This window comes from Pipistrellus kuhlii, unplaced genomic scaffold, assembly GCF_014108245.1.
Source record: "Pipistrellus kuhlii isolate mPipKuh1 unplaced genomic scaffold, mPipKuh1.p scaffold_m20_p_3, whole genome shotgun sequence".
Lineage (NCBI taxonomy): Eukaryota > Metazoa > Chordata > Mammalia > Chiroptera > Vespertilionidae > Pipistrellus > Pipistrellus kuhlii.
In genome coordinates this window covers 82,359,502-82,381,077 of record NW_023425529.1, presented here as the reverse complement: position 1 = coordinate 82,381,077, position 21,576 = coordinate 82,359,502, and the positions used below count along the sequence as shown (strand labels likewise).

At 38.3% G+C, this 21,576-nt stretch overlaps 1 protein-coding gene across 4 annotated transcripts in view; it reads left to right on the top strand.

Annotated features, from left to right (window-relative positions):
- Nucleotides 1–21,576, top strand: part of KDM5A (lysine demethylase 5A) — a 100,863-nt gene that overhangs the window by 66,519 nt on the left and 12,768 nt on the right. For 2 of the 4 annotated variants that reach the window (XM_036454896.2, XM_036454894.2), the window contains exons 21-27: nucleotides 157–336; nucleotides 6,060–6,221; nucleotides 7,467–8,018; nucleotides 8,384–8,527; nucleotides 9,239–9,250; nucleotides 15,622–15,781; nucleotides 17,832–18,052. In XM_036454896.2, the coding sequence (XP_036310789.1) occupies nucleotides 157–336; nucleotides 6,060–6,221; nucleotides 7,467–8,018; nucleotides 8,384–8,527; nucleotides 9,239–9,250; nucleotides 15,622–15,781; nucleotides 17,832–18,052 (1,431 nt within the window). The remainder of the gene's footprint in view (nucleotides 1–156; nucleotides 337–6,059; nucleotides 6,222–7,466; nucleotides 8,019–8,383; nucleotides 8,528–9,238; nucleotides 9,251–15,621; nucleotides 15,782–17,831; nucleotides 18,053–21,576) is intronic. The other 2 variants (XM_036454895.2, XM_045588375.1) reach the window with 2 other exon arrangements.

Genomic DNA, 21,576 nt, shown 5'->3' with positions numbered 1-21,576 from the left:
ATCTGCATATTGTATTTATACAAACTTTTTAAAAACATTAGTATCTATTAATTCAAGAGATACAAAAAGGTTTAAAGAATAATATTTAATTAAAAAATTCACTCTCAACTCCATAAGTGAATGCAAATTGTGTGAGGATGTACTTTCGTTTTTCAGAGTGGCACCAACTATGCTTACTTGGAGCAGCTGGAGAGCTTATCTGCTAAAGGGCGTCCTATCCCTGTGCGTCTTGATGCATTGCCCCAGGTAGAATCACAAGTAGCAGCAGCTCGGGCGTGGAGAGAACGGACTGGGCGGACCTTTCTTAAGAAGAATTCTAGCCATACGTTGTTACAGGTAAAGAGTAGTATAATTTATGGATACATACTTCAATCACCTCATCAGAAGTAGGGAGTAGTATTATTGTTTTCATTTTATCTGAACATGATTAAACAAGTGATTCATATTAGGTATTATTAAATGTTGACTGACATTTGGAGCCTATGGCAAACTTACTTCTGGTTCCTCTTATGCTGTGTCCATTAGCCTGGATCTGCTGGACCTGTTGTTAATGGACTATGTCCCTGAAAGATCTTTCTCAGAAGCACATATTTAAATACTCATTACCCTTTTCATCTTGAGCATTTAAACATAGTACTACAATAATTGGTCCATATGGCAGGCAGTGCAGGTAAACATGGTACTTGCTTTCTTCCTCCCACAACCATGTTAAATCACAACTAAACTATAGAACAACCATCATTCAGAACTATCTGAAATTCAGCTTAGTGGAAGTCCTCCTACTAGGGAAATAAAGAAGAAGCCCCACTGAAACTGTTGGGTGGGAGGGGGCAGAGACACAGAATGGGCTGGTCCCACACCCATATGTGTCGGATAAAAATCAGGAAGGATATCTTAGCTGCAGAGGTTCCCACTTAGAAACAAGAGATCCTGTGCCATGCTAGAACAGCCAATGGTTTGGTGAGCCTGAGGGAGGACGGCGAAGGATTGAAGAAGCTGGATCTCCTTTGCCTGGCTAAGGCCACAGAAAGAGATCCAGCCAGCAAGCTGAGCCTTTATTTTATAGTCAGAGGTAAACAAGGTAGTGGTCACCATAGTTATAATGTTCTTGTGAGTTTCACTTGTTTTAGCGGCTCTTGCTGCTGCTCCCACAGCCCATTAGCTACCCAGATAAGATCTAGGGAGTATCATAAGGTCAGGCCTAATTATGCTAAGAGGGCTGTGCCCTCTAAGCTAGGACTTGTTTATGGCTTTGCCAACAGGTCAGTCCAAGGCTTAACCCTATAGCTGTTCCCTATACCAGGTCCCATCCCCACACCAGGTCCCCCAGCCCAAGTTCCAATGCTGGAAGAGAAGTCACCATAAATTCAGGCCATAGAAAACCGGCAGGGATTGAGGTTGAGGGGAGACTCCTGGAATTGTAGGCAGTTAGTCCTGCACAATGACTAACTCAGACTCACTTTCTCTGATCTCCAGTAGTGGCTTTTGCATATGAATGGCCTTCTCTAATGCAGTTTAACCTAGCACAGTGTTTTTCAACCTTTTTTGGGCAAAGGCACACTTGTTTCATGAAAAAAATCACGAGGCACACCACCATTAGAAAATGTTAAAAAATTTAACTCTGTGCCTATATTGACTATATATAAAGTAATTCTCTTGAATAGGAATCAAATAAACACAAAGAAAGTATTTTATAATTACTTTATTATGAAATATTAAGTAAACAAAATAGTGAAAAATTATAAAATTCTTGTCTTGTCTGCACCTACGGCACACCAGGCAACATCTCTAGTGTGCCGCAGAACAGCGGTTGAAAAATGCTGACCTAGCAAACTTGCAACTCGGTACAGACAGCTCCAAAGCCTCCAACCTCCAAGCAGGGAGTAGAGGACTGTGGTTCTCGCTGTAGCTCCTGCAGGGTGACCTCAGACAATAGATGAACTGCACCCCATTGGAGATCCAGAAGCCAGTGTGCCTAGTGGTCAGTGTGAGACACCAGATTTCAATTCCTTACATCCATAAGTGACACATTCGGGAGGTGGACTTTGAGCACCAAAGCCCCACTGAAACAAGACCTGCACCATAAGCGTGTCTCCAATGCAGCACTTCTTTCATTATAGACACAGCAGATCTTCATAGCCAATTGGCCTGGAGATCAATTCCTCCCAGTGTATCAACAGCAATCAGGGCTTAACTACACTAAGACTTTGCACTCAGCCCACAAAGGGGTGTACCACAGCGACCACCTAAGATGATTGGGAAAGCAGAGCTACTGGACCCTATAGGTCACCTACCACACAAAGCCACTCCATCAACACAGGGAGGCAGCCAAAATTCTGAGTCACAGGAGCATGTCACGAATGGGAGAGATGGAGGAAAGTAACTACTGGACAACACAGAGTTCAGGACCACATTTATAAGGTTACTCAAGAATCTTCTAAAAACTGCTGAGAAACTTGAAGAGACCTTCAAGGACCTTAATGAGAATGCCAAAAAAATGGAAAGGGACCAGTCAGAAATTAAGCATACACTGTGTGAAATAAAGAATACAGTATACAGAAACTCAACTGTAGATCAACGTATCCCAAGAGTCAAACCAAAGATCTAGAATATGAGGAAGCAAAAAACACCCAACCAGAGAGGCAGAAAGAAAGAAGAATCCAAAACTGTGAAGATAGTGCAAGGAGCTGTGGGACAGCTTTAAGTGTACCAACATCTGGATTTTTGGGGTGCCAGAAGAAGAGAGAGAGCAGGATATTGAGGGCCTATTGGAAAAAATAATGACAGAAAACTTTCCCTACCTGGTGAAAGAAATAGACTTACAAGTTCAGGAAGCCCACAGAACCCCAAACAAGAGGAATCCAAGGAGTACCACAACAAGACACATCATAATTAAAATGCCATGGGCAAAAGACAAAGAGAGAATCTCGAAAGCAGCAAGAGAAAAAGAGTTACCTACAAGGGAGCACCCATAGGATTGTCAGCTGATTTCTCAACAGAAGCTATGCAGGCCAGAAGGGAGTGGCAAGAAATATTCAAAGTGATGAACAGCAAGAACCTACAACTAAGATTACTCTACCCAGCAAAGCTATCATTCAGAATTGAAGGTCAGATGAAGAGCTTTACAGACAAGGTAAAGCAAAAGGTTTCATCACTATCAAACCAGGATTACATGAAATGCTGAAGGGTATTCTTTAAGAAGAGGAGGAAGAAGAAAAATGTAAAGATAAACATTATAAATAACAAAAAGACATCAAATACCTACCTACAAGTGAATCTAAAAATCAAGTGAATAAAAAATCTGAAGAACAGAATGGATTGGTTAATATAATAGAATCAGGGTCATAGAAAGGGAGTGGACTGACAATTCTAGGGGGAAAGAGGTCTGAGCGGTGCGGGAAGAGATTGGACAAAAATCTTATACCTGTGGATGAAGACAGTGGTGGGGGGTAAGGGCATTGGGTGGGTTGAGGAATCAGGCAGAGGAGAGCTATAGGGTGAGGGGGAAGAGGAACACCTGTAATAATCTGAACAATAAAGATTTATTATAAAATAAAAGAATATAACAAAACAAAATAAGTGAATAAGTAGAATACAAATAGACTCATGGAGATACAGAGAACGTTCTGTATCTTCCCAGTTTACAGCTGGGAAGGTGGTTGGGAGAATGGGTTACAAAGGTGAAGGCATTGAAAAGTAGAAGTGGACATAGAGACTAGTGGAACATAACAAAGAACCTAGAAACCTACTCAAGCAATTATGCTCAATAATTGACAAAAGAGGCAAGAACATACAATAGAGTCAAGACAGTCTCTTTAATAAAAAATGGTGTTGGGAAAATTGAACAGATATGCAAAAAAATAAAACTAAACTACCAACTTATACCGTACACAAAAATAAACTCCAAATGGATAAAGGACTTAAACGTAAAACAGGAAACCATAAAAATCTTAGAAGAATCCATAGGTAGCAAAATACCAGACGTAGCCGAAACCGATTTGGCTCAGTGGATAGAGCGTCGGCCTGCAGACTGGAAGGTCCCAGGTTTGATTCCGGTCAAGGGCTTGTACCTTGGTTGCGGGCACATCCCTGGTAGGGGGTGTGCAAGAGGCAGTTGATCGATGATTCTTTCTCATTGATGTTTCTAACTCTCTTATCCCTCTCTCTTCCTCTCTGTAAAAAATCAATAAAATATATATTTAAAAAAAAATACCAGACATATATCATAGCGGTATCTTTACCAATACAGCTCCTAGGACTATAGAAACTAAGGAGAAAATAAACAAATGAACTACATCAAAAGAAAGACTGCACAACAAAAGAAACTCAACAAAACAATAAGAAAGCCCACTGCATAGGAGAACATATAAGGGTTTAATCTCTAAAATTTATAGGGAACTCATACAGCTTAACAAAAGGAAGATACTACTGTAGCAAATCCAATCAGAAAGTGGGCAAAGGACCCAAATAGATATTTTTCAAGAGGACATACAGAGGCCAAGAGATGAAAACATGCTCAAAGTCACTAATCATCCGAGAGATGCAAATTAAAACAATAATGAGGTACCATCTTAGACCTGTCAAAATGGCTATCATCAACAAATCAACAAACAAGTGCTGGCGAGGGTGTGGAGAAAAAAACACCATGTACTGCTGGTGAGAATGCAGACTGGTGCAGCCACTGTGGAAAACAGTATGGAGTTTCTTCAGAAAGTTAAAAATGGAACTTCCATTTGACCCAGTAATACCAATTCTAGGACTATATCCCATGAAAACAGAAACACCAATCAGAAAGGATATATGCACCTCTATGTGCATAGCATTATTTACAGTAGTTAAGATTTGGAAACAGCCTAAGTGCCTATTAGCAGATGAGTGGATTACAAAACAGTGGTATATCTTCACAATGGAATACTATACTGCTATAAAAAAGAAAGAATTCTTATAATTTGCAACAGCATGGATCGAACTGGAGTGCATTATGCTAAGCGAAATAAGCCAGTCAGAGAAAGATAGATATCACATGACGTAACTCATTTTTGGAATATAATGAACAACATAAACTGATGCACAAAAATAGAACCAGAGACATAGAAGCATTGAATAGACTGTCCAATCTATGATGGAAGGTAGCAGGTGAGGAGGGAAAAGACCAACCAGAGGACTTGTATGCATGCATAACAACGGACACAGACAGTAAGGTGGTGAGGGAATGAGCTGGGGGGTGGAAGTGTCCAGGGAATGGTCAATGGGGGAAAAAGGAGACTCATGTAATACTTTAAACAATAAAGAAATTTAAAAAAATACAAGCTAATTATTTCAGAATGTTCATGGGGATGTAATGTATAGTATAGGGAATATCCTATGTATTATAATAAGAGGAATATGCTAATTATCCATTATACTGTCAGGCGTAACGACTGACTGTCTAACGACCGGATCACAGATCTGCATGATTGTGAGGCAGCGAACTACAAGTGGGTGGTGGAGATCTGCAGGAGGAGTCAGGGCGGCAGCTATGAGGGGTGGTGGGGGGAGCTACAGGAGGGTGGCAGCGATCTACTGGCCCATGGATTCATTCACAGGGCTACTAGTAGTCAATCATATCCTAATAGCTCTGTATCGTGTCAGATGGGTTCAAGGTTTATCAGGATGATCACTTAAGTAAGTTATAGAATGTCTAATTACTGGGGAGTATACCTAAAATTAATATAGTAATATATGTCAACTATAATTGAAAATAAAAAAAATGATAAATAGTAGTTAAGGGCATAGGCATTGAAATATGATAGTTTCATGTTTGAGGACTGGCTCCCTAATTACTAAACCTGTGTCCTTGGGCAAGTTGTTTCCTTTCTGAGCTTCAGTTTCCCGTTTGTAAAATATAGATAATACTTCAGAGGGCTGTTTTCTTTAATTGAATTAGATAATTTGTGTTAACCCCTTAAGAAAGTGCCCAGGACTTGGTGAGTAGTCAATAAATGGTTCCTTTTATTTTCAGTTTTAAGAATTTTTTTTTTTTTTAAACCAGAGTTCAGTATTTGGCTTTATTTTTGTAGGTGCTAAGTCCCCGAACTGACATTGGTATATATGGGTGTGGTAAAAACAGAAGAAAAAAAGTAAAAGAACTAATAGAAAAAGAAAAAGAAAAGGATGTGGACCATGAGCCACTGAGTGATCTGGAGGAAGGATTGGAGGAAACTAGAGATACAGCCATGGTGGTAAGAAATTATGATATGCATTTTGACTTTGTACGGTGAATACAAAATTCTGTGAAGATATTAGCGCATTCGCTGTTTTGATGTTTTTAACTGTCTGTATTTTTATATTAGAGGCCTGATGCACAAGATTCATTCATGGGGAGGAGGGTCCCTTCAGCCCAGCCTGCACCTTCTGCAATCTGGGACCCCTTGGGGGATGTCCAACTGATGGTTTTGGCCTGAACCCGCAGTTGGACATCCCTTTTACAATCTGTGACTGCTGGTTCCTAACTGCTCACCTGCCTGCCTGCCTGATCGCTCATAACTGCCCCTTCCCCCACCAGCCTGGTCACCCCCAACGTCCTCACAGTAACAACCATAGTGGTTATCATAAACTTTACAAAGTGTACCCCCAAGAGGCCAGGTATCCACCTGGTACCATACATAGTTATTACAATATTGTTACCAAATGATCCTATTTTGAGGCCAGCAGAAATGATTTCTCATTAGGGAGCCTGCCTAACATGTTATCTTACCAGGCAAATAGAATAGGAAATAATTTTAAAACTATGAAAGTTTAAAAAGAAAATCTACTGACAATATTAATGACAATTAAATATTACTTGCTTTCATTTTCTTTTTTGAAATGAGCTACATAAAATCTTGTTATAATTGGTCATCAGGCTGTGTCATTCTACTATTACATAAACGCCTTCTAGAAAGAAATAAGAATTGATTTGTATTGAACTTCCTCTCAGAGAATGAATTGCCAGTGTATGGGAAACTAGTATTTATTGAGTGTTTACCTTGTGCCAGGCATCAAGTTAAACATTTTGATGTGTTATTTTATTTATTCCTTAAAACAACAAAATGGGTTTGGTGGTATCCTCATTTTTTCAGAAAATTGAGATTCAGAAAACTTTTGCCTAAGATCAACAATATATAAGTATAAGAGCCAAGCTTCATACTTAGGTTTCTTGACTTCAAGGCATATTGTCTACTGCTCCCTACAAAGAATTGAAAGTACTCTACTGATGAAATTGTCAAATATGGTAGCATTTTGCCCATTTCTCACAGGAATGTTTACATGGAAACTGTCACACTGCCCCACATTTTAGGAAATGATTGACAACTGATTTTTTTTAAAGGACAGTGCTTTGTTATTAGAAGGCCACGAGTTGGAGATGATCCCTCAGCCTTAAGGATTTGGTATTTTTTTGAGTATTCTGTAGTGACTCCTTTCTTTTAAATGTTCTTTGTGGGCAGGTGGCAGTTTTCAAAGAACGAGAGCAAAAAGAGATTGAAGCCATGCATTCCCTCAGAGCAGCCAATCTAGCCAAGATGACAATGGTGGACCGCATAGAAGAAGTAAAATTTTGCATTTGCCGCAAGACAGCCAGTGGATTTATGCTGCAGTGTGAGCTCTGCAAAGACTGGTTCCATAATAGCTGTGTTCCCCTGCCTAAGTCAAGTTCCCAGAAAAAAGGGTCTAGTTGGCAGGCTAAGGAAGTAAAATTCCTTTGCCCTCTTTGTATGCGGTCTCGAAGGCCAAGGCTAGAGACTATTCTGTCACTACTAGTATCCCTTCAGAAGTTGCCTGTACGATTGCCTGAAGGAGAAGCCCTACAGTGTTTGACAGAACGTGCTATGAGCTGGCAGGATAGAGCCCGGCAGGCTCTAGCCACAGATGAACTGTCTTCTGCCCTGGCCAAACTGTCTGTGTTGAGCCAGCGTATGGTGGAGCAGGCAGCTCGAGAAAAAACTGAAAAGATCATCAGTGCGGAACTCCAAAAAGCAGCTGCCAATCCAGACTTACAGGCAAGTTTAGGGTTTTCTTGTTTTATTTCTTGAGATAATGTTTGTCAGAGTGTAAGTAGTAAATCAAATCTATCTTACCAATTGATTAGGAATTGATTAAGTTGCCAGCAGTTAGATTATCCATAATGTCTTCTTTCTATATAAGCCCATAGGATTTTGAATATATACCTAAATCATTTTAATGAAAAATTATTTGGAAATAATATTCAGGTGGACCTTGGTATCATGGTCAAATGATTTGCTCTGTACTAACTGGTGAACTCTGTTAGCCACTTTGCAAGTTCATTATATTTTGGTAGTTGTAATCACATATTACCCATGTTTATTCATTGTGTGTCTCTGTTCATCCTGAAACCGTTGTTCAGGGACACTTACCTAGTTTCCAGCAGTCTGCTTTTAACCGGGTGGTGAGCAGCGTATCTTCTTCCCCTCGACAAACAATGGATTATGATGACGAAGAAACAGATTCTGATGAAGACATTCGGGAGACATATGGCTATGACATGAAGGTAATTACATGGCCAGGTGTGTGGGTTTATATCTGATCACTGGGTTTAAAAAGATGTTTGAAGTAGAAGAGAAAGCTAGTAACCTATTTATATTAATGGTGATAGCATTTTTTTTTTTTCAAAGCTCCAAAAAATATAGATTGATGATGAAATAACAGGTTTGTTGGTTTTTTAAGAGTGGAATTTTAAAATTTATTTTTTTCACCTTGTATCTCTTTAGGGCTTAGAGGGACTAGCAAAATTATTCATTTAGTTACTGAAAGTTTTTATGGCTGATTAGTATTTTTTCTTTGATTGTTAACATCTATCTAGTTATTTTTTTTAAAATTCCATTGAATCTTGCTTAAAACAGAGTTCACTTTGTTTTAATCTCTCATCCGGATGGTGCTAGATTGAATATCATAGTCAGAGATTGGTTACACTTAGCCTTACGGTTTGAATTTGCATTTACAGTTGCAGTTAGAATATATTATTTGCCCTTAATATGATTATTTTGATAATGATACCATACTGGTGGTGAAGAGAAAGTTTTGGCAAGTTTGTTTTGTGTTGGCTTTATTGGCCTTTTATTGTTATTTCATGTCAGGCCCAAATCCTTGTCGTTTACCTAGTAATATTTGTTCTATTTACAATCTGTGCCTATAACCAGGGAGTTTGTGCTCTTTTGTATGAAAACCTAGGGTGCAATCTTTTCCTTTTTGGTCTTTGCAGAATGCAAATAAGGTAGATAAGCTCATTCTTAGAGCAATGAATATCATCAGCATTGAATTCCCAGAATATAAAATTAAAACCACCCATCATATTAATAGATGCTTGTAAATTATTTTGCTGGAAATATTTTTTTCAAGATAAAAATGGATCCGGGGGCTCCAGCCTGGTTGCTTGGTTATTTGGAGCATTATCCTGTACACCAAAAAGGTTGTGGGTTCGATTCCTGGTCAGGGCCCATACCTAAGTTGCGGGTTCAATATCCAGCTGGGCAGGTGTGGGTTTCTCCCACATCAATGTTCTCTCCCTTTTCTTTTTCCTCTCCTTCTTTCTTCTTTCCTCTCTCTTCCTCCCAAGTCAATAAATATATCCTCAGATGAGGATTTAAAAAGCAGTGGATTCAGGAGATGTTTTAATGAGGAATTTATAGTTGTATAAAATAAATACTTGAGAAAAGTTGAAACTTGAATTATCCTGTTAAAATAAGGTCTGAGTACCTTGAAGTTATCCTGAAGTTAATGACCATCTTTGTTTATATAGAATGACTAGGAGCACCTTTAAGGAAATGCAGCCCAAGCCACATATAAGTTAGTTATTTAATACTAGAATTGCCTGTTTGCCATAACTTAGAAGCCTCCAATACTTGGATTATCTTTCTAGCACATTAAAAACCAACCACTACTATAGAATTGCTAAATAGGATGGGCTTTGCTTGGAAACAGATTGGTAACCTATGAATACAAAACATCACAAGTATTACATGACTTCAGGGTTAGGGATCAAAACTATGGTTTGATATGGCTGTAAGCAGTAGTAGTCCTTTTCTGTAAAATTTATATGTGAGTCTCAACCTAGTTTCTATTTTGATCTGGGGGTATTGACAACATGAAAAATAAAATTATGGATTTTATAGTGTTAGTAATGTTTGACAGCTTGAAAACTGGAAGAATGGTGGCAAGACTTAATGACAATTCAAAGTAAAAGTTACCTGGAAATAGATATTTTTTGCATTAAAACAATTATATATTGAGTATTTTCCCACAGAACAAACAGTGATGAAAATTATATTTGCCAATTTATGTGCATTTGGCTTGGTGATTTTTCTCTTTAATGTCCCCTGGTTATGTCTCCATGAATTCATCCTTGAAATAGGTTGAATTTAATGTCTTGACTTAAGAAAGAGTCCCGTACTGGTTTAGGAAGAAGAGTACATAATTATGTAGAAAAATCAAATCAATCATTTGATCTTATTGTGTATTCATATATATATATTTTTTTTACAGAGAGGAAGGGAGAGAGATAGAGAGTTAGAAACATCAATGAGAGAGCAACATCGATCAGCTGCCTCCTACACACCCACTACTGGGGATGTGCCCGCAACCAAGGTTCACGTCCTTGACCAGAATTGAACCCGGGACCCTTCAGTCCCCAAGCCGACGCTCTAGCTTCTGAGCCAAACTGGTTTCGGCTTACTGTAGTATTTAAATGTTTAGAACAGATGATTTATGCTTTGCATTGTTTATTTCATTTTGTATAGCATTCTGTTATCACCACTAAAACACTCTGAGCAGCAATTTAAGAACTTTATTACTTAGGAAATATATATTTAATGAAGCAATATGTCAGATCTTTTGTGATTGTGTCTTGGATAACCTTCTTTCAGATATTTGTATAATTACTCCCTTTTAAGGCATATTCTTTACCTTTACTGAAATTATTTATTCATATTATAGTTTATATTTTACAAATGAAAAATGTTCAGAATTACAAATATATGCAAAATTACACATTAGAGAGGAGGGTATAAAAGAGTAGTAATTATTATCTTCCAGGAAGTTCTTTTTTGTATGTCAGTACTTGCTTATTTTAGAGAAAGACAAGTTAAATACTTAGATTCTTTTATTTTTTAATTCTTACCTTTGCTAATACTTGGGGTTGGCTTGCGCTTTGTGGAAATAGAGTAGATTTTGTCTTGACTTTAGTCTGACCTAGTACCAGATAAGATGGAGTGATAGATCTTTATATAAAACCCATTTCTCACTGAGAGGCTATTCCATCTTCCATATTTGCCATTGGTGGGACTGAACTATAATTTTCCAACATAGGAAGAGTAATTCGTTTAAGCTTGCTATTTACCAACCCATCTGTATCCTTTTAAAAAAAACAAACATACCTTTATTGTGAGAGTATTATAGATGTCCCTCTTTTTCCTCCCACTACCCCCCTTTTCCCAGTTCCTACCCCACTTCAGGCCTTTGCCACCCTATTATCTATCCATAGGTAATGCATATATGTATATAAGATCTTTGTTTAATCTCTTCCCACCTCTCCACCCCCAACCCCCTTCCAACAGAGAATTGTCATTCTGTTCCATCTCCATGCCTCTGATTCTATTTTATTCACCAGTATATTCTGTTTATTAGATTTCTTATTTATTTTTACTTTTAGATTCAATTGTTGGTAGATAATGTATCAATTACCCTTTTATTGTTCATTTTGTTGTGGTTAATCTTTACCTGAGGATATTTTTCCATTGATCTTTTAGAGAGAGTGGAACAGAGAGGAAAAGATAGAGAGAAACATCCATCTGAGAGACACATCAATTGGTTGCCTCCTGCAGGTACCCTGACCAGGGCCTGGGCTGGGGAGAAGCCTGTAACAGGTATGTACCCTTGACTGAAATTGAATCCAGGACCCTTTGGTCCAGAGGCTGTCACGGAGCCAAATCGGCTAGAGCACCTGTGTCAAACACAAGGCCCGCGGGCCAAATCCGTCCCGCCAGGCCTTACAATGTGGCCTACACCGCGCTGTCATCACTGCACTCCACTGCGTTTCCATCACAATGACAGTTTATGACTGTTCAGTAAACCATTCGGCCCGCGATTTAGGCTGGATTTTAGATTTTGGCCCCTTCTCTGATTGAGTTCGACACCCCTAGGCTAGAGCTATTGTTGATACTTTTCATCTTTTACTTTTTCTTCTTCTTCTTCCTCTTCTTAAACAATACCCTTCGACATTTCATGTAATACTGGTTTGGTGGTAATGAACTGCTTTAGCTTTTTACTGTTTGTGAAGCTTTTTTATTTGACCCTCAATTCTAAATGATAGCTTTGCTGGGTAGAGTAATCTTGATTGTAGGTCCTTGCTATTCATCACTTTGAATATTTCTTGTCGCTTCCTTTTGGCCTTCATAGTTTCTGTTGAGAAATCAGCTGACAGTCATATGGGGGCGCTCTTGTAGGTAACTAACTGCTTTTCTCTTACTGCTTTTAAGATTCTCTCTTTGTCTCTAACCTTTTACATTTAATCATGATGCGTCTTGGTGTGGATCTTTTTGGGTTCCTCTTGTTTTGGACTCTGTGCTTCCTGGATTTGTAAGTCTCTATTTCTTTCACCAGGTAAGGGAAGTTTTCTGTCATTATTTCTTCAAATAGTTTTCAGTATCTTGCTCTTTCTCTTCTCCTTGTGGCACCCCTATAATGTGAATGTTGAGAGGCTTAAAGTTGTCTCAAAGGCTCCTTACACTATCTTTATTTTTTAATTCTTTTTTCTTTTCTTCTGATTGGGTGTTCTTTGCTTCCTCATATTCAAAACCATTGATTTGATTTTTGGAATCTACTGTTGAATCCCTGTAAATTATTCTTTATTTCAGTTAGTGTATGTTTAATTTTTGACTACTCCTTTTCCATATCTTTGACATTATACTAAGATCCTTGAAAGTCTCACTAAGTCTGTTGTAGGTCTGATGAAGATCCTTGAGTAACCTTATAACCGTGGTTTGCTTTCTTTCATTTCTTTTATTTGTGACATGTTGCTTTGTCTCTGCATTCTGGCTGCCTCACTGTTTGCTTTTATGTATTGGATAGAGCTGCTATGTCTCCTGGAATTGATAAAGTGGCCTTGTGTAGTAGTTATCTTATAGGGTCCCAATTGCTCAGCCTCTCCAGTCACTTGAGCTGGGCACTGTAGGTGCAGCCCTTTGTGGGCTGAGTGCAGTCTTATAGTTGAGACTTGATTGCTGTTGGTGTCACTGGGAGGAATTGACCTCCAGGCCAATTGGCTGTGAGGACCAGCTGTGACTACAGTGGGAGAAACACCCCTATGGAACAGGACTTGCTTCAGTGGTGGTTTGGTGCTAAGTGTGCCCCTTGAGTGTGTCATTTGTGGATGTGTGGACTTGTAATCTGCTATGGTCTGAAGCTGTCCAACAGGTGCAGGCAGGTGCAGAATCAGCCACTGCCTTGGGGCCACCTGGCAGGAATTACAGAAAAATCTGCAGATTCCTCCTATTTGTATCAGGTTTGGAAATACCCAGGTGAGACCCAGCTGTGAAGTTAGGCAGGCTGGTAGTGGTGCTGGATCTTGAGCCTTTTATTGATAAATTTAGGGCATACTGATACCAGTTGCAGCTTTTTTTGAGAGATTTTAGCAAAGTCTAAGCCTGAGCTAGGACAAACCATTCCTATCCAAAAGCTGCTGTAAACAGCTTGGGTAGGGCTGAAAATTGGATTGGATATCAGAGAATCACCAGAACAGAGCAAACAGTGTATTCCAGGTTGATGGGGACTCATATGGTTGCCAGTCAGCTGTAGGACAGGGGAGTTCTTGGCTTAGGAACAATGACCTATGTGAGCATCTCCGTCTGGTAGCAAGCTGCTCTCAAGTTCCTGCCCTGATGCTAGACAATCCAGTTTTTCCCCTTATGTGTCTGGGTCCCCTAACTTCTCCTGGAGCTGGAATCAAGTTTGAGTAAGTTTGTGCCTGGCCCTTTAAGAGGAACATCAGTCTCTGTGTCTCTTGGTCACAATCCTTGGTTTTTATAGTCTGAAATTTATGGGGACTTTTCTTTCTAGCTCTAGGACCTGGGTTGGGGGGCGGTCTGGTGTGGGGCTGGGACCCTTTGCTCTTCATGGTGGCCTTTGCAGGGACGATCTCTCTCTGGATTATAAAAACAGCCACGTGGGTGCTGGATCAGCTCGATCCATGCCATCACCACTCTTAACAGTTTCAATGTGCTTTTTTCTTTACTTCTCTAGTTGTAGGACTTCCATTCAGCTAGCTTTCAGGTGGTTCTGAGTGATGGTTGTTCTATATGTTAGTTGTAATTTTGACATAGTCGTGGGATGCTGTGAGTACTGGCATTTACCTATGCTGCCATCTTGGTTTCTTCTATCTGAGTCTTCATATTTAAAATGTGTATCTTGAGATAGCATATAATAAGGTCCTTTCTTATTTGTTTGTGCATATATATGTAATTGTAAAATATATGGTTGAGTCTTGTTTTGTGTGTGTATTTTAAGTAACATGATCAGTGTTCTCATTGGGGGTGTTTAGTCTATTTACATTTAATATAATTGTTGACATGATTAAGTTTTAAGTTGGCCATCTTGCTATTGATTTTTATTTAATATATTTTTATTGATTTCAAAGAGGAAGGAAGTGGGAGAGGAAAAAACAATGATGAGAGAAAATCATTGATTAACTGCCTCATGCATGCCCACACTGGAGATTGAGCCTGCAGCCCGGGCATGTGTCCTGACTGGGAATTGAACCGTGACCTCCTGGGTTCATAGGTCGACTCTCAACCATTGAGCTACACCAGCTGGGCTCTTGCTATTTATTTTTTTATTAAGCCTCCCCCCCTTTTTTTGTTCCTCTATTACTCTTTTATTTTATTTTTTATGGTTTCTTATATCTTTTACTTTTTTATTTTTTCATTGTTTCCTCTAGGGCTAACAATTTGTCTTTAACTTATCAAAGTCAATATTGTACCTCTTCACATTTCATACTTCACTTGGGAAAGTAATTTTTTAAATTTTTTCTTTTTACTTATTATTTTTCTTCATTATCTCCTGTTTATCATCATTTCCATTCTGAAAGCCTAACAAAGTTTCCTGCTTGAGTTACAATGAAATGAGTAGAATCAAGGTCAGAAAAGAATTCCAATTCTAGTCAGGGAGAAGCAGGGAGAGGCAGCATCTGGAACTAAAGTACTGTCTGTTGCTTTTTAGAATTTGTTTGAATAGGGAAGAAAATAATGAACTGCTATTCTTAAATTTTCAGTGAGTGGCATTGTCTTCCAGAATCCTGTTATAAAACCTTTTAAGTATCCTACTTACTTAAGGATAATCTCATGTACCCTACAAGGAGAATCAGATGTTATATTAGTCATTAAGCTTTTGTCTTTCTCCTATCTCACTCTTTTATAATTTTTTGTATTGCTGGGGAATAGGACTCTGCACCAGGTCTTTGTAACCTTTTTCTGTGAAGTAATAAAATATGTTAATTATTAATATTTATTAATATGTAATATCATATTAATTATTTTAGACTTTGAGAGCCACAAGTGGTTCTAATTTATAATGCCCTCTTTGTTTCTTCTTCAGGACACAGCCAGTGTGAAGTCCTCCAGTAGTCTGGAACCCAATCTTTTTTGTGATGAAGAGATTCCCATCAAATCTGAGGAGGTGGTCACTCACATGTGGACAGCTCCTTCATTCTGTGCAGAACATGCTTATTCTTCTGCTTCTAAGAGTTGTTCTCAAGGTATTACTCTTTAAAACAGTGTGGAAAAGATTAGCCTGAAACCAGTGAGAAAAAAACCATTGTATTAATCAAGACTGTGAATCCCTCTTAAATACATAATCTTTGCCATGAAATTTTTTTTTTTTAAATATTGTATATTTTATTGATTTTGTACAGAGAGGAAGGGAGAGATAGAGAGTTAGAAACATCGATGAGAGAGAGTCATCGATCAGCTGCCTCTTGCACACCCCCTACCGGGGATATGCCCGCAACCAAGGTACATGCCCTTGACCGGAATCGAACCCGGGACCTTTCAGTCCCCAAGCCGACACTCTATCCATTGAGCCAAACCGGTCCTGGCTGCCATGAAATTTTATTAGAACCTGAAAATGTCCTCATTTTCTGTCATTAGGTGATAATCTGAAAACTTACATATAATTATTGAATTCTAATTAGAAGAACTTTAGAGGGCATCTAGTCTCATCTATCATTTTTATAAAATCTCTGATAAGGAGTCATTTAGTTTTTTTTGTTTTTGTTCATTACCAGTTCTTAAGGAACTTATTGCTTTTTAAGAATATTCATTCCAGTTTCGGAAAGCTATAATTATTAGAAAGTTTTTCTTTTTCTTTTATATAGCTTCTCTGTTATGTTCACTTTTTTCCCAGTGAAAGTAAGTCACATTGCTTTAGGTTACACCTCTGAAAATGGAGAGTGTTCATCTCTTCATAGTAAAATTCAGAATTTTATGGGACAGCATATTACAATTGACCTTTGAACAGTGTAGGGGTTAGGAGCACTGACTCACCATGCAATCAAAAATTAGCAAGTAGTTTAAGCCAGCCCTGTGCATACACAGATTCCCAGTCTCAGATAAAAAATACAGTTGATCTGCTCCGGTTGGGGTATCTCAGGGGTAGAGCCTTAGCCCGTGCACCTAAGGATCATAGGTTTAATTCCCAGTCAAGGGCATGTGCCTAGGTTGCAGGTTCGATCCTTGGCCCTGGTCAGGGCACAGGTAGGAGGCAACCATTTGATGTCTCTCTCTCACATCGATGTTTCTCCCTCCCTGTCTCCCATCCCTTCCCTCCCTCTCCTTTCTGCCTCCCTTCTTCCTTCCCTTCCATTCTTTCTAAAAATCAATAATAAAATATCCTCGGCTGAGGATTAATAAAAACAAGCAAAAAAACAGTTGACCCTTGAATGTGAACTGCACAGGTCCATCAATTTTAAAATCTGCTTTAAAGTGGACACAGTTATCCATATACAAGTGGGCCATGATCTGTGTAGTTCAAACCTGCCTGTTCAAGGGTCAGCTATGTTTGTTGTCTGTTCATTAGAAAAATAATCGCTTATGTAGAGCAGGTATATGCTTAATCTGTTGGTATCCTCTAAAAAAGGAGAGAGAACATGGATTAAGAGATTATTTTCTAATAGAGGCCTGATGCACGAAATTTGTGCAAGAGGCTTGGCCCTTGCAGACCTGGCTTGCCTCGGCCCTCGCAGCCCCAGCTTCGTCCAGAAAGTTGTCTGGAAGGTCATTTGGCTGGCTGGTCTAATTAGTATGTTATGCTTTTATTATTATAGATTCCCCTATTCCTTCAGTCACAGGATAAACAATAAGGAACCAGTTTTGTACTCTAAACCAGTATTTTAGAGTGTATTAGAATTCTAAATATTTTTGTTCCATATTTGTTTTAAATTTCATTTTCACTTTAATAATGATGCAATCAATCAGAATGTCTAGCTGAAACTGGTTTGGCTCAATGGATAGAGCGTCGGCCTTGGGACTGAAAGGTCCCGGGTTTGATTCCGGTCAAGGGCATTCAGGCACATTCCCAGTAGGGGGTGTGCAAGAGGCAGCTGATTGATGATTCTCTATCATCGATGTTTCTAACTCTCTATCCCTCTCTCTTCCTCTCTGTAAAAAAATCAATAAAATATATTTTAAAAAAAAGAATGTCTAAATTGTTGGGAGTGAAAGAACCATTCCCCTAATTATTTGCTTTAGAGACATTACATTCTTTTTCATAGTTTTCATTTCTATTTTGTCTTATAAATTTTTGGAAAGGTTCTAGCACCCCAAGGAAGCAGCCACGGAAGAGCCCTTTGGTGCCCCGAAGTTTAGAACCTCCAGTGTTGGAGTTGTCACCTGGAGCTAAAGCCCAGCTAGAAGAACTTATGATGATTGGAGATCTCCTGGAAGTATCTCTAGATGAAACTCAACACATATGGCGGATTTTGCAGGCCACACACCCACCCTCTGAAGACAGATTCCTGCATATCATGGAGGTATGGATTTAAAACCTACTAAAACAGGGATTGTAAAACTTTAGAATGCCCAAGTTCTTTGGAAGAACCATAAATGCTGGCAAGGTGAGATGGCTGAGTGAGTAGTAGTCTGGCTGTCCTACTTTCTGATTAATCCAAAATAGTTCTTTTTTCTGATTTTCTTTATTGAAAATTCATGTGATATGTAATTTTGGGGAAAATAAACCATTACTGCTAAAAAGAAAGGGGGTACCCTGAAACTCCGCTCCATCCAAGCAGAACACAGAGGCTTTTTCAATTTACCAAGTCTAGACGAATAAGGCTGTCTCCCAGCATAGGCACAGCTGATCCTCCCAAACCAATTGGCCTGGAGGTCAGTTCTTCCCAGTGACACTACCAACAATCAAGACTTACCTACAATAAGGCTGTACACACAGTCCACAAAGGGGTGCACCAAGAGTGTTCACCTCAGGTAATTGGGAGGCTGACCCACTGAACCATATAGGACACCTTAGCACACAAAGCCACCCTACCAACTCAGGGAAGCTGCGAAAATGCCAAGACAAGGAAACAGATCACAAACGAAATAAATGGAGGACAAAAAGCGACTGGATATAGAGTTCAAAACCACGGTTATAAGGTTTTTCAAGAATTTCCTATAAAAGGCCAATAAAATAAATGAGACCTATGAGGATATGAAAAGGGATCAACTAGAAATAAAAAGGGATCGACTAGAAATAAAGAATACATTGGCTGAAATAAAAAATATTATACAGAGTCCTAAAAACAGAATGGAAGATCGCAAGAATCAAGTCAAAGATTTGGAACATAAAGAGCCAGAAGACACTCTGCAGAAGCAAGAATACAAGAGAATCCAGAAAGTTGAAGATAATGTAAGAAACCTCTGGGACTTTCAAGCGAACCAACATCAGAATTATGGGGGTCCCAGAAGATAACAGAGAGCAAGATACCGAAAATATATCTGAAGAAATAGTGACAGAAAACTTCCTCTACCTAGGGAAAGAAATAGATTACAAGTCCAGGAAGCACACAGAACCCCAAACAAAAGGAATACAAAGAGGACCACACCAAGACACATCATAATGAAAATTCCAAGAGCAAAAGACAAAGAGAGACTATTAAAAGCAGCAAGAGAAAAGCAGGTAGTGACCTATAAAGGAGCACCCATATGATTGTCAGCTGATTTATCAACAGAAAACCATTCAGGCCAGACGGGAATGGCAAGAAATATTCAAGGTGATGAATAATAAGAACCTACAGCCAAAAATACTCTACCCAGCAAAGCTATCACTCAGAATTGAAGGCCAGATAAAGAGCTTCATAAATAAATAAATAAAAAAGCTAAAGGAGTTCATCACCGCCAGACCAGAATTATATGAATTGCTGAAGGGGGTTCTTAGGAAGAGGAAGAAAATAAAGATAAAAATTATGAACAAATATGTAACTATCAACAAGTGAATCTAAAAACCAAGAGATAGAGATCTAACTGGTGAATATAATAGCATCAGAGGTATGGAAGGGGAGTGAACTGATGATTCTCGGGGACAAGGGGAGTGGGGGGTGCGGAAAGAGATTGAACATAAACTGTGCACCTATAAATGAGGTCAATGGGGGGTGTGGAAAGGGCAGAGGGTGGGGTGGGAACCTGGTGGAGGGGAGCAATGGAGGAAAAAAAATGAACATTTGTAATAATATGAACAACATTTATTTAAAATTTTAAAAAATCAATGAAAAAAATAAAATTAAGACAAAGAAAAACAGTCACCTATCAACCATTAGTTTAAATGGAAATGGGTTAAATGCTCCAATCAAAAAATAACTGGTGGCCGAATGGATCACAAAAGCAAACCCTTATATATGCTTTCTATAAGAGATTCACTTCAAATCAAAAGACACACACACACAGAGAGACTGAAAGTAAAGGGATGGAAAAGGATATATCATGACAATGGAAATGAAAAGGAAAATAAAAACTGATGCATTAATACTTTTTCTAGACAAAATAGACCAAAGCAAAGACTAGAGACAAAGTAGAACCCACCTATTTCACTTCTGGGTATTTATCTGAAGAAACTCAAAACACTAAATTCAAAAGACATGCATTCTATGCTAATTGCAGTATTAGCAGTAGCCAAAATAATAGAAGCAACCTTAAGTGTCCATCAGTAGAAGAATGAATAACGATGTGGTGCATATATACAATGGAAAATGACTCAGCCATAAAAAAAGAAAAAACGAAATCTTGTCATCTGCAACAACATGGATGGACCTAGAAGGTGCTGTGCTGTGTAAAATAATTATACAGAGAAAGACAAATGCCTTATGATTTCACTTATATGTGGAATCTAAAAAACAAAATAAATGAACATGCAGAACAAAAACAGACCCATAGATACAGAGAACGTTTTGATGGTTGCTAGAAGGGGAGGGTTTGGGGTGAAAGGGGTGAAGTGATTAAGAAGTATGTATTGGTAGTTACAGAAAGTCCATGGGGTTATAAAGTACAGCATAGAGCATATAGTAAAAAATATAATTACTGTGTGGTGTCAGATGATCACATTGGAGTGATCACTTCATAAGTTATATAAATGTCTAATTGCTGGGTTTTATACCTAAAATTAATATTGTACATTAACTGTAATTGAAACATAAAAGTTAGTTATTAATTAAAAATTATTTTTAAATGAAAGTTTCTAATGAAATGGTTATATAGAAATGGAGAGGGAGAGTCCACATTCGTCTATTATACTTGCATAATAATTTATAATATATTCAGTGTTTATATATCCATGATCTCATTTGATCCTCACCATAATCCTGAAAGGGAGAGTGAAAAGGATAGACACAGCAAGTATTTAGCCCTTCTGCATGTGAAGAAATTTAGGATCCGAGAGGTGGAATCTTGCCTAAGGTCACACACGTAGTAAAAACAGAGGGACGTGGTTTCTAACTCTGGCATTTGATTTCTAATATTCTATTTGTTATTTGTTTCCATGTAATGGAATGGTGCAGTGTTATCAATAGTTGATTCAGATTCACTTAGCATATTATAATTTGCTAATCATTATAATTTAGTTTGATTTTGGTTTGGAAGTCAAATCCCAGGTGTAGCCTAAGATAATGTTTTCCAGTCTATAGAACACTTTCTTCACATTCATTATCTTATCTTATCCTTTTATTTTACATATATGGAAATATAAAGTATTCAGAGGTTAAAATTTTTGTCAAAATGTGATAGACTTAGACATTTATAATACAGTGGGTTATTATTGTTTTTTGGATTCTGAAGATTTTTAGGTTCTTATCAAAGGTTTTCCAGCCTTGAATTTGTGGGAAAATTCTCTATTCTTTTACTGCTCCCCTATCACCCAACTCTTCCCTTTGGTAACCACCATGCTGTTATCTGTCTGTGTCTGTTAGTTTCCATTTATATCCAACATATAAAAGAATCATATACTTCTTAGCTCAAGTGTTATTTCCTAGGTAATTATCAATATTTTCAATTTTTTTTCAGCCTCCCTCCT